Source organism: Salvia hispanica, chromosome 4, assembly GCF_023119035.1.
Source record: "Salvia hispanica cultivar TCC Black 2014 chromosome 4, UniMelb_Shisp_WGS_1.0, whole genome shotgun sequence".
Taxonomy (NCBI): Eukaryota; Viridiplantae; Streptophyta; class Magnoliopsida; order Lamiales; family Lamiaceae; genus Salvia; species Salvia hispanica.
In genome coordinates this window covers 45,547,163-45,560,859 of record NC_062968.1, presented here as the reverse complement: position 1 = coordinate 45,560,859, position 13,697 = coordinate 45,547,163, and the positions used below count along the sequence as shown (strand labels likewise).

The window sequence follows — 13,697 nt, the reverse complement described above, 5'->3', positions numbered from 1 at the left end:
CTTTCTATTTTTAGAAAGTGATCTATTTTTTGTGGACGTCCCAAAATGGCAAAAAAGTGATCTATTTTTTTTGGACGGAGGGAGTATATTTTTTAACACTATTTGGTACAATTGATTTAGGCCACATTGATACCTTCACTCGTAGCTAATAGACCTTTTACATTTCAACCTTATGCAAAGATTTTGTAGCTATTTTTATAATTTATGAATCATACCAAACACAATTTGGTGTTGAGGCATTTTTCTCAAAATAGACCCCTTCCTATATTGAATTCTTTTCAAAATAGAGATCCATTTATAAATGACAATTATGTCTAATAGACTAATACTCCTCTAAAAAGATAAAGATATCACATGTCTATGTCATTTGGTCTAGTAATAAAGCGATTGATACTCGTGGCCAAAGGTATCGGGTTCGAGTTTACCGTAAAAACAGATTTTTTATAAGCAAGATATGTTTATAGTACTAACTTGTGACATAAGAGCAATTATACTATAGTTTTGTGCGGTTTAAATGTCCAAAAAGGAAATTGTGGTCGAAAAGGGAAACAAAATAAGATGAGTGGGTCAATTTAGAATATTCCTAAAAGAAATCATACACAATGGCCATTCTATCTAAATTCCTTAACGAATTTCTTCATTCGAAAAATCTCCCAACCTTCCAATTTCTTGCAGAATCCTTGAGTTCAATTGGATTTCTAGATAACTCATAGATATGGCTATGTCTCCTACTGCAGCCCTTGCTGCTCAATTTCCCTCTTCGTCTTCATTTTCCTCGTGTTAGTGATTTGTGCGTGAACGCGCGTAATCTATTTTGTTGAGAGCATGACAATTTCTTGTATCTACTAGATTGGGCAACGATGACTTGTGGTAGTAGTAGTAGTAGTAGTGTATTGCGTTTGCATTTGTCTTTGTTTATCTGATTTTTTTGAGTCCGAGACTGACAGAGAAAGAGTATATATTTCCCCCTTTTTTCCATTTGTAGGATTTTGTAAATGACGTTTTTGAAGCATTTACTTCAGTTAGGGTTCATAGTTCTAGTCACTTGGTGGAGGCCCGATAAATTTGGTCTCTTTTTTGTTTGTGGCTGAGCAGCTGAACGATTTGTTGATAAAGTTTTGTTCAAGAATGAAACTTTGGTGGTCAATGTATTCATATAGTTTGTTCCTGGTTGTTTTGGTTATATTGTGTTAAAATGATATTTGATGGAGCTATAGTCGTATGGCTAATGAATGATCCGAGGTGAACTCAAGCGTTATGAAGCTAGTGGGATATTGCATTATAGACATGGATGCAGGCTGAGACGCCATTGAAAGGCGTATGCTAAATAAATTACTTGTGTTTGACTCTGTAATACTACTGCCATAACTTTAATATTCTAATTACGGAGTAGTCTATCGCAGATTTGTATAAGTGCTCAATGAAGATTGAAGACACTAATAATGATTGTTGTAATTATTGTAGTTTCCATCGCTGCACGTAATACTTATGTCTTATTCTAGTTGATTTTGTTTTATAATCCTCGACGTTCTTTCCCTGTCATAATTCATTAGCGTCTGGGATTTTGTGGTTCTTACTTCTTAGTGCTTTATCAGTAACTCCCAAGTGGACATGCCAATCCCCTCGATGAATATGTAAGACATGTTCGGTTTTGATTACTTACAGATGTTGTCATGTGCATGATATGGCTTGATATACATTTCTTATCCTTCAAAGGCAGTATTTGGGAAGATCACAACTACTTGGAAGAGGCTTTCCCGAAAATGAATTTGGTGCCCCATGCCTTGACATATAATAAATATGGCAAAAAGCTAGTCATTGTTGAATTTGCAAAATGTGGAAACAGTTAATAGTTCTATCTGTGATCTTTTGTGTGATAAACTTCTTATATATTATGCTTTCCCCAAGTGCAGGTAAGAGACATCCGAACTCCAATATAGTTAATTTTCCAAATTTGTTAAGTCAAACTGGGAAGGTTAGAAGATCCCTTAGTGTGCGTGGTTTATTTGGTGGGAAGAAGGATAACAATGACAAGGGTGATGAAGGTAACAAGGTATGTTAGTTCTGTGCTTAGTTCAGTGCACATTGCCACATTGGGTAGCTATTCTTATTGCAATTTGCAAATTCATCTCCTATCATTATTAAAAAAAAGGACAATCCCTTTGCTTGTGTTTCCTGTCTAGATATTTGTGAAGCTTATTTATATTTCATTTTTCCTAGTACGTACTCATAATCTCATTTTAACAGTGCTTTTACAATGATTTATGTAGCCAGGATTTATGGGAAATATGCAAAATTTATACGAAACAGTAAAGAAGGCGCAGATGGTTGTCCAAGTTGAGGCAGTACGAGTGCAAAAAGAACTTGCTGCGTATATTTTAATACTTGAACTTATATTTGTTGTTATTTTCTCTGTCCATTAATAATATTTCAGTTCCATTGTATAATCACCGGGGGATTCTTTCAAACTTGCAGAGCTGAATTCGATGGCTATTGTCAAGATGAGCTAATAAAGGTATATCCTCAAATTCAGTTCTATGATACAACTGTCAATTAGTAGTTGTACAGTCTCGATAAAGTAGCACATTAAATCTTGTATGCTCCTATATTTCTATCCAAACCATTTAAAATACTTGCTGAAAAAACTTTTATGTTAGTTGTAGTAATGTACTAGTCTCATAATTTCCTGATAAAACGAACGAAGTATTTCATCTCCTTATGGACCCCCAAAGATTGTATACCTCATATAGTTTGGCTGAGTCTTTTTCTAGGCAACACTCTCTGGAAATCAACAACCTGTCCGTATTGAGATCACGGATGCTGCAATGGAGTTGGGAGCTGAGGTTATTTTAGTTCATACGATCCTTATTTCATATCTCTGTGTCATCTCGTTGTCTTAAACCACTCATATCTGATATCACTTCCTCCAGTTTTAACTGTGTCAATGATCATTCATTGCTGGAATAAGTTTCAAATACCTTCATCAACATCTTCCCTAACCACTCAACCCTCATTGTGCAGAAACTCTCTCTTCTTGTGACGGAGGCATACAAGGATGCACACCAGAAGAGCGTTGAGGTAAGAAAAGCACGAAACAAGTACAATCAAGTGTCATTCTTCTGTGTTGTGTAGTTCGTTATTCGTTTGCTTGCCCTTATTGCGCAGGCCATGAAAGAAAGAATGAGCAATCTTGCTCAGAGCTTAGGAATGCCAGGAGGAATGCCACAGGGTTTAGGAGACAGTCTCAAGTAAAATTTGGGGAGGATGGATTCAACAGAGCTTTCAATTTTGTAAACATAATAATATTTGGTTTCCACGGAGTTTAAAGTTTTACTTGTACCTCAATATGAGGATTTTTTGTCTGTTTATTGCTTCTTGTCAGCATTTAGGGCAAATATCACGCTTTAACTCCAAGTAATCCACGTATTTATTCAGAAACAATGAGGTATTTCCTGGAGAAGAAAACGTCAATCTTTTGTGTAACAAATTGATAAGTACTACTTGCGTGTTAATTATCGCAGTATCAATGATTGTCCTATTATTGTATCTGAGGGCAAAATGAGTATATTTATTATTTTTTGGAAATCGGTAAATTGAATTTTCAGTCGGTTTGAAAGCGCCTGTTTTCTCATTTAGGAGGTCCCTTTTATTAACTTATTATAGATAGAATATACTAATATAGATTTCATATTATTCTCATATTTTATTTATAAAACTGTTTTATTACAGTATTAAATAATCAAACGAACCAACAATGCAAAAAATATTGTAGTGAATTTAATTGAACCTAATAATCAAACACACCCAAAATACATAAAACATAATAGTAGTAAATTTTAATTGAATTACATTTTCAACGTAGGAAGGAGGGATCAACAGCTAAATAAACACGTGTAAGCAAAACGACACGTATGAGTCGGTGCAGAAGAGATAAGCAACCAGTGTTAATTATATATATTTGATTAATGCGTTAATAAAAACTAGTGTGGATACATAGAAAAGAAAAGAAAAGAATTAATGGCGGGTTTAAACGAGAGGGCAGGAGTGAATCCACCGCGACGGAATTTGCCGTACAATCCGTACGCTATGGCGGCGGTGGGAGTTGCGGTGGTTGGTGGAATATGGTATGTGTACCGGAACAAGTCCGACGTTACGCGCGGCCGGGGTGCTTGAGTTCATCCTATACAATACTAGTACTATTTTCTATGTACTTACTACACTAAACTACTTCCTTTTTCTTTTTCATATGCTATGTTGTATTGTGTATATACTCCAACATCATGATCAACTGATTACTTTTTGTGTCATACAGATAGACCCGAGTATTTTCTACTTTTTAATCATCTAAATAATCAATCAATCTCTATTCTATTGGTTACAAGAGATTTTATCTTAAATTAAATTAACAGAATTCTATTTGAGCACTTTTATCTTGTTTTAATTGAAAATATTATGGCATTCGATTCGTCAGATAAATTATTAGTAATAATATAAAATCATTAATATAATAATGTAATTGAAGGTCTATTGGGAAAGAATTTAAAAAATCGAAGAATTAAAGGAATTTTCCATTCTTCTTCTCATTATTGATGGGTTGTGATATTCACCAGTTTGTAAACTTGTTCATTCGTCAAATTATATATTCTCGTCCTTTCAGCAATCGAGAGCAGACCACTCCCAAATTTATTTTCAATCTTGCTTTTACAATCGCAACTTCTCACCCTTTGAAATTAATAAATACAAGTCGTCGTCTTCCACTGCTTTTATCACCATAATCCCAAATTAAGACTGAATATCACCATACCATAATCCCAAATAGAGACTGAATGTGGATTCAAAAAAAATATATATCAATAAATAGAATTAACAATGTCAAGGAAATGGCAAAATAGACAATCTATATAAAAGAAATGGCAAAATAGACAATCTATATAAAACTAAGAGCGGAGGGTTTTCATTTCATTTTTCGGTCAACCACTCACGCCATTTTCACTGTCAATTACATCGCCCATTTTACTACTTTCTCTCACTCAAAAACCAAAGACAGCTCCAAGAAAAGCTCGACCTAGGCCAGATTTACAAATTTGTAGAAAAATGAAGAAAAACGACAGGTAGATATCAAATTTAAAATTTAAAATTTGTTTTGAACTTGCTAAAAGTTCAACAAAAACGATATTTATTTTGCAATGAATGACTTAAGAGCGTCAACGGTGGCGCCCCTCCCACTAGTACTTTCCACAAAATTGTCTGCCACGTCATCACTAGCCCTTCCCATTCCACTGTCACATCACTAGGACTTCCTACTGCACTAGGACTTCCCACTAGGACTTTTCGCAATTATTCAATTTACGGACTTAAAATTTACGGAATTAAAATGTTGACATGGAATACGGAAAAATTCGAAAACTTCATTAAAAAAATTACATAATTAAAAAACAATTACATAATTTAAAGAAAATTACATAATTTAAAAAAATAAATACATTATTTAAAAATAAAATTACATAATACCCTCGGCTCTCACTCCTCCTCCTCCTCCTCGTCCCCGTCGCCCGTGCCGCTGCTGCCTCCGACGTGCCCGCCCCCAATCTCGACGCCATAATCATCAATGGGTGGCATTCCTAAATCGCGCCGACATTGATCGACCACATCCTTGCACAACCTTTTGAACCGGCGTCGAGTCTCCAAAGACAGGGGAAATTGGCCCAAAAAACTATATGGGGGATGAGATTCCCGGGGGCCCCCGGGGTCCCGTCGATCGACCCACCCCCCCCATATTTGGCGGCTCCCATCCCACCCCCGGCATCATCCACCCACCCCCCCCATTTTGACGGGATCCGCCCATCCCCGGCCCCGTCATCCCACCCACCCCCACCATATTTGACGGCTAGCCCATTCCCCCGGCATCATCCCACCCCTCCCACTCATCCCTGGAACATATTGTAGAACATTTGGGGAGTCATCCCCCCATCCCCCCCATTTGGGGGTTATCCCCGGTTTCCCTTGTTCCCTGGGGAAACGGGTGTTTCCCCCCGCCCTGGGGGGAATTCCCTTGAATTTAGTAGAAATGAAATTTGTGATTTAGAGAGAGAAACTTTTCAACCAAGGGGGAATGAAATGAAGTTCAACGCCCCCATTTATGAGTTTTAAAAAATATATAAAGCATGTAACATGTCCAAAATGATATATGTAATGCAATTAGTATTTCTACATACAAAAATATTCAATGGCAACAATCACAAAAGAAGTTTATCTATAATCCTTCGAATCTCCTACTGTTTTTCTCAATTTGCAATAACTTCTTCCACATCAAACTTAGCATATTTGTTGTATTCAATCTGATGGTATTTTGCCTTCTCCTTCACCAACTAGCAGTTGCAATTGAATGTAGATATCACTAGAGTTGTACAATATCTGGCACGCAAGATTTTCCGTTTCTTCTGAAGAATCGTAATCAACTCCCTTTTTATCTTCCTGTTTCTGTTTTGCTGCTTTTGTCTTTTTAACCTTTTCAGCAAAAGACCTTAAGTTGTCATTGTTGTCAAAGTTATCTTCATCTTCCTCAGGTCTAGATCTTTTCCTTGTAGCTCTATTTTTGTTAAACATAAATCATGATAATTAATTTAGAAACAAACTTATGTCAAGTACTACAATCATTTTAACTGGATGTTGGATTCACAAATATCAACATAATATATTTAGCTAAGACATCATCAACATATCTAAATTAATATCAACATATAGCTAACAAAGTATCAACACATAGTTAACTTAATATCAACATATAGCTAATCAACATTTAGCTAATTCAATATTCATATTTGAACTAGATATAGGAGACAAAAGTTGTCGCGTGTGTAATTGGTAACTAATTTATAATCTGACCAACTAATGTAAACAGAACTTCTAATTATTTCATTTACATTTGTAAAATTCATCAGAACTTCAAGCTTTCAGGAAATGAAGATTCATATTCTCATATGTTATCAAATCAATCTAACCAAAGAAGCTTATAAACATATTTCACTAAAATCTGAACCCTTATTCTTTGTTGAAATCAAAAATCTCAAACTGCAACCCAAAAAAAACAGAAATCGGTAAATGAAATTGAAAAACACCTTTCAATTCCGCAGGAGCATTTTCGATTGAAACCATTGCACTTTTTTGAAGTCGTTCATTGCAAAATAAATGTATTAGTTTCGTTTTTGTTGAAATTTTAGCAAGTTCAAAATAAATTTCGAAGTTTAAATTTGATATTTAGGTCGAGCTTTTCTTCGGAGAAGAATGAGAGTTTTAGAGCTGTTCTTTGGTTTTTGAGTGAGAGAAATGTAGTTGGAGTAGTGAAATTGAGAGTGAAAATGGCGTGAGTAGTGTGGTTGTTGAAGGTGGAGCGAATGCTTTGAGAAATGAAATGAAAACCCTGCGCTCTTAATTTTAAGTAGATTGCCTATTTTACACTTTAATTGACATTGTCAATTCTGTTTGATATTTTTTTAATTCAATCTCAGCTTTTGATTTTTGAATGAAAGGATCCACAATTAGTCTTAATTTGGGACAATGGTGATAAAAGCAGTGGAAGACGACCCTGCAAGTCATTAATCTATTTATAATTGTTAAAATATTAAATGTATGTACTCGTTTCGGTCATTAATCTATTTATCATTGTTAAAATGTATGTACTCATTTCGAGAATACGTATATAAGTTGGAAAAATGTTCAAATATTCTCTTAAAATACGCTAAAAAAGTAAAAATCGAAGGTCTACTGCTAGTATGAGAACAAGTTTATATATTATCATCCACTTCCAAAATTTGGTGACGATCTTCCCTTATGAAATCATTCACACCCAAGCAAGCACTCTCTATCGTAAACTCTGCTTTCACAACCAATCAATCATTTAATCAATCTTGACAGATGAATAAATGAGCCTCGTAAACCAGAAGCAAGCGTAGAATCCTATCGCCCCTGTTACAACGAAGAACGCGTACGACGCGATCAGCATGTACCCGAAGTAGAGCGCCCCCGACACCGGCTTCGTGATATCCAGCTTCGTGAAGAAGTAGAAAACAGCATACAAGAAGAGGTACAATGCCGATGATCCCGACGTCAGGTACGACCGCCACCACCACAGATAGTCCTCGCTGCACAGCTGAAAGTAGCAGAGCACCACCGTGATCTCTGCGCACGTCACCACCAGGATCACCAGCACGATCAGGAGGAACCCGAAGATGTAGTAGAACTGGTTCAGCCAGATGGAGGTCAAAATGAAGAACAGCTCAATGAACACGGCCCCGAACGGCAGGATTCCCCCTATCAGGATCGAGAAGATCGGGTTCATGTACCATGCCTGCTCTGGGATTTGCCTCGGGATCTTGTTCGTCTTCACAGGGTCCTCCATCGCTGCCTTCTTGAACCCAATGTGGCTCCCTAGGAAGACAAGCGGGACAGAGATGCCGAACCAGAGGAAGACAAGGGCGAACATTGTCCCAAATGGGACGGCCCCGGACGACTTCTCGCCCCAGATGAGGGCGTTGAGGACGAAGAAGAGGGCAAACGCCGTGGCCGGGAAGAGGACCGCTGTGTTCATGGCTATCCTCTTCCACTCGGTCCCTTTGAACAGCTTATAGAGACGGGCTGCAGCGTAGCCGGCAAAAATCCCCATGAAGGCCCAGAGTAGTAGCATGGCTGTCATGAGGCCGCCTCGGTTTGAAGGGGAGAGGAATCCGAGGACAGCGAAGATCATGGTGACGACGACCATTCCGAGAAACTGCACCCCTGTTCCAACGTACACACAGAGGAGATCAGAGTTGCTTGGGGGCCTGAACACGTCCGCGTGGACCAGTTTCCATCCGGTTTCTTCCTGGGCCTCCTCATGGGTCTCGAGCTCATTATACCGGGAGATGTCTCGATAGAGTGTTCTCAGCATTATCATCGCGACCATACCCGAGAGGAAGAGGACAATCATAAGAGAATTCACTATGGAGAACCAATGGATTTGATCGTCGGCCATTAGGAGGTAAGTGTCCCATCTCGACGCCCATTTCACGTTGCTTTCCTGTGTTGCAGCCATATGATTATTATGCATAGTTTATGATTAAAGATTGATCAGCTAAATAAAGAGCATTATACATGTTTATCGAAAATCATATACTAAGCTCGTTACCTGAAATGTGACATCATAAGTGAATATCACTTCTTGCTTATCTTCGACCTCTTGTGGCGAGCTTGAAGAGGTTACTATATGTTGGGCATGTGGATCACATGTCGTTAGCCGTGTGTTTCCCGTCCATTTTCCTTCATATTCATGCTTGACACTGAAGAATGAGGTACAAGGTTTCAAACAACTGGACACACAAATGAAGGGAACATGGACTATACTCTAAGAACCTACCTAAATGGTGCGACTTCAAAGCCGACGATCCTTGATGTGTAGGTTTGAGGATCCTTGTGATACTTGACGACGAAGTTCAAGTGGTTATGGAGAAAAAACTTTTCTTCCTTGCTCTGCAGAGAATAACATGAGTTTTAAGAAGATATCTTGTGCAAAAATAACCGGATGCAGTTTCCAAAATGACGAGTCAACTTACGCCTGCATATTGCCCTTTCAGCCCGACGTGGAAACCCAGCTGGTAGATCGGAGGACCTTCTTGCTCCAATCTTGGAATTGGTACAACCAAAGGAAGATTATCTAAGATCCTACAGCACATAGCGTTAGAACTATCACGAAAGATACAAATTTAAACGAAACTCTACTTTTTAACATAATTAGAGAAACTCATGTCTGTCGATTGCAATCAATATATCTTCTACATACATGTTGACCCGGTATTCATCTTCGATTTTTTCTTTGAATGCTTTTGCAGTCTTGGCATCCAACACCACTTGACAAAGAACATTGCACAACTGTGGCTCCCTCATCCGGAACTGTAACGTGACCATGCAACAACAGAAGGTTAAGGAATGAGAGAATGCCAGATAGGCAATACGCGATAAAAATAATTACACAAACCACATAAGGGGAATTCTCGATGCGATCTCCACGAAGGACTTCTCCAAGATTCTCTCTACTGTCGATTATAGTATTTGGCCGGCAGTAAGGGATAGAATAGTACAAATAAGGAAGCTGAGTCTTTATAGACGTCAATTTGTTCACTTTCACGTTCAATGGATCTCCCTGCAAGCAATTAAGCAAGAGAGCGAAATAAATGTAACACATTCAAACCAGAGAAAAATATGATTCAAGAAAGAGATATGCTTATTCATAACAGTACAAGCTGAAAACCTAATAACTAATGTAAAAGTTGATTATATCTCTATTAAGCAAGGACATTCATCAGCCTACATATACATGATAAATAATTTTTTTTTTTGAGCTATATCCATAGATGAATGAACTCCAATGCCTAAGTTTAGCATACAAAATGTTTCTAGTGTGGATCTTAGCTAGCTTTTCTACTCTTGACAGCAGAGTGGCATATCGCGTATTATGTTTACGACCACAAATATGATATCCCCAGGCATTCAATATCCAACAACAGCAACGATCACACTCAAGAAGCAATATGTTTTTTTCTACATGAATTACTCTTTCTTCGTGGTGCCAATTAACTCTCACCTTCCTTGATATCAGTTGGATTCAGAAAACATAAAAAGCAGAAAAAGTAAGAATTTTCTCACTAAATGAATTTTCTAATATAATCTCTCCATAAACTCATAATCATTCAAAGCCCCTAATTACAGGACCGTATAGCCTAGCTACCTACATACACGTTCGAACGATGCATGACTTGAATACAGTTTGAGTAAGTCGCGCGTAAACATATGTAAACCAACACTTTGTCAATAGCACACACACCTCCACATTGCCTTTTATAGCAACAAACTCTCAGATTCTTAAGCTTATCAAGAGCAAAGCACTGTAAAATCGATTCATTGCTTATCCATACCACGAAAACAGAATGCGTAATGCACATTCTACACAATACAAAATTGGTATCAATCAGTATCAGATCAAACTTCCACGCAATGAAAATTCAATAAGTCACTCATCAAAAACTGAACTCAGGATTCACTCATTTCAAATTACCTATCGCAAAAACAAGATAAAAACCGGATACAATGATTGAAATCTCAGATCATTTTAACGGAATGAAATAAAAATTGATGATCAGCCATGAATAATTCCTCAACAATCAGCAAATAGATGGTCCAATAATCGAATTCCTGATTAGCAGCTCGGAAAAATTAAAATAAAAGACCTTTTCGAAGTCTTCAGGAGCAACACCGGGAAGATAGAAACACCGGGCATCATCAGAGAAGAGAAGAATGCAGATGAGTGTGGTGATTAGAAGTGCCCGAATTGAATTGAGAGCTCTTTCCATTGTGAGATCGAGCAATCCAGAATCTAAATCTCCTGAGAGAGGAGATGTTATTTATGTGAAGAATTAATGTCGGTTGCTCAGGTTTGTTAGTTGCACTATCACTTGCTTAAAAACAATAAAGCTGCATGATTTAGATTTTAAAAGTATTACACACAGAATATCAAAGTTAATGTCATGGAATAATAAGACTCATTTAGTCCATTTATAGCAACATAGATTAAATAACACATTAAATTCAAAGTCCATAACCATAATATTCCCTCTTTAAACGCAGATTGGATTTTTTTTAATCAAAATCATTAAAAAATAAATTATACAATAAACTTTCGAATATGTCTATATGGCTGGTGATAATATATAATCAAAGAATTAAAAAGAAATACATTAATAAACGAGACAGTAAAAGTATGAATATTCTGAAAATAAATATCTACATATTTCGGACATCCAAAATAGGAAAATAAACATATATATACTCCACTTACTTTTTGATGTTTGCATGAGAAAAAAAGAAATATTAATCCTATTAGTTGGCCTTCTGCTTCAGGTGCACCTGCAGGTGGTAGTGGTCCACCTACTTATTATAACAATTCTTATGGGTGATATGGAGTGGCATTTACAAACAAATTGGCTTTTCTTACACTTGTAAGCCCATCCTTTTCAATCATATCCAAATCTTGAGCCCTAACATCTGCTGGTAATCTCCAATCAAAGTGGTAGAGCAGCTGAGCTATAGCCTGCTCCACACTAGCCAAACCAAACATGACTCCAGGGCACATTCTTCTTCCTAAACCAAACGGCAAGTAATGGAAATCAGCACCTATGAAATCCACATCCCCATTCTCGAATCTCTCGGGCTCGAACTCTTCTGGATCTTTCCAAAACCTTGGATCCCTATGCATCGCCCATACGTTCACCATCACCCTTACTTTATCAGGGATCGTGTATCCATTGACTTGGCATGTCTCCCTCGAAGCTCTAGGCAACAACGGAACCGGAGGGTGTAGCCTCAAACTCTCTTTTATCACTAGTTTTAGATATCTCAACTCATCATATTGTTCTATATTATTAGTAGCGATGCCTTCTTTCAAGACTCGTCTTACTTCAGCTTGAGCCTTAGCCATCACTTTTGGGTTTCTCATTAGCTCTACCATCGTCCAATCAATAGCCGTTGATGATGTCTCAGTTCCAGCCGAGAAAATATCCTACACATTCAACATTTTCTTAATATATTAATAAAAATGTTAGGATCGTCGACTGCACTATCGTTTGATTATATGCATGAATGAGTTTGTAATCCAACATGAATTAAACAAGTTAATTAAAAACTTACATATAACACAGCTTTGATATTGTCATTGCCAATAGGAAACTTGAGCTCCTCTCCTTCCTTCATCCTCAGCAGAACATCAATTAAATCTTCACCTCCGAACTCACCATTCCCCAATCTCCGGCCGGAATTAATATCTCCCACCATCTTCGCTAGATTCGACTTATGCTCATCAATAAGGTCATCTAAAATAAAATCCAGCTTGCGCCGCATCGTCTTCAGCCTCATCTTCGTCCAGCTCAGCGCGCTCACGATCCTCGAATTGGGGAAAAAATCCGCAATTTCAAACCCTCCCGCCATCTTCAAAGTCTCCGTCATCACCTTAATCAGAGCTCCTTTATCCTTGCACAGGCCGCCGAACGCAGCGCGGCAAGTGATGGAGCTCGTGAAGGAGAAGATCTTCTCGGTTAAATTCACGGCGTTTCCGGAAGATTCACGCAGCGAATCGACCACACGCGTGGCCTCATCAGATCTAATCGATTGGAACGATCGCACCATTCTAGGGCTGAGGAGCTCGTTGATGCAGATCTTCCGCATCTGGCGCCAGTAGTCGCCGTAGGGGCTGAAGGCGATGTCGATGTAGTTGTACCACATGATCTCCAGGGCCACGCCCTGCGGTCTGTTGGCGACGCAGGGGTCCTGATCTTTGAGGATTTGCTTGGCGATCTCCGGCGAAGAGACGACGACGGCGTCGGCCTCGCCGAGCTTGAGGTGCATTATAGGGCCGTAGTGTTTGGATAAGTCTGTGAAGCAGCGGAAGGGAGGGGAGCTTATGAGGTGGAGGTTTCCGATTATAGGAAGTTTTTTGGGGCCAGGTGGCAGTTTGATTGGAATTTTGCTCGTTCTGGATTTCGTGATGAAGAAGAAGATTATTATCGCTGGCAAAATTAGCGCTGCCGACGCCGTAGTTGATAAGCTGCACAGAGCTAGCATTTTTGTTTGCGCTTTTTTTTTTTCTGAGTGAGGAATGATTTTGCAGGATTGTT

General features: G+C 38.2%; 3 protein-coding genes across 3 annotated transcripts; 1 reads left to right on the top strand and 2 right to left on the bottom strand.

Annotated features, from left to right (window-relative positions):
- Positions 1 to 625: 625 nt before the first annotated feature.
- On the top strand, positions 626 to 3,441 carry LOC125222799 (nucleoid-associated protein At4g30620, chloroplastic-like). Its single transcript, XM_048125614.1, has 7 exons — positions 626 to 779; positions 1,914 to 2,053; positions 2,271 to 2,371; positions 2,476 to 2,515; positions 2,772 to 2,843; positions 3,022 to 3,078; positions 3,166 to 3,441. The coding sequence occupies exons 1-7, from the start codon at positions 716 to 718 to the stop codon at positions 3,250 to 3,252; spliced, it is 561 nt and encodes a 186-aa protein (XP_047981571.1). The 5' UTR covers positions 626 to 715; the 3' UTR covers positions 3,253 to 3,441.
- A 4,327-nt stretch (positions 3,442 to 7,768) lies between these two features.
- LOC125222006 (transmembrane 9 superfamily member 8-like) lies at positions 7,769 to 11,645 on the bottom strand. The gene is made up of 7 exons (XM_048124378.1): positions 11,259 to 11,645; positions 10,010 to 10,174; positions 9,815 to 9,924; positions 9,588 to 9,696; positions 9,392 to 9,504; positions 9,164 to 9,314; positions 7,769 to 9,055 (listed from the first exon to the last, which is right to left on the bottom strand). Exons 1-7 carry the CDS (start codon positions 11,379 to 11,381, stop codon positions 7,898 to 7,900), a joined length of 1,929 nt encoding a protein of 642 aa, XP_047980335.1. The 5' UTR covers positions 11,382 to 11,645; the 3' UTR covers positions 7,769 to 7,897.
- Positions 11,646 to 11,739: 94 nt separating this feature from the next.
- LOC125222007 (premnaspirodiene oxygenase-like) lies at positions 11,740 to 13,697 on the bottom strand. Its single transcript, XM_048124379.1, has 2 exons — positions 12,715 to 13,697; positions 11,740 to 12,586 (listed from the first exon to the last, which is right to left on the bottom strand). Exons 1-2 carry the CDS (start codon positions 13,642 to 13,644, stop codon positions 11,975 to 11,977), a joined length of 1,542 nt encoding a protein of 513 aa, XP_047980336.1. The 5' UTR covers positions 13,645 to 13,697; the 3' UTR covers positions 11,740 to 11,974.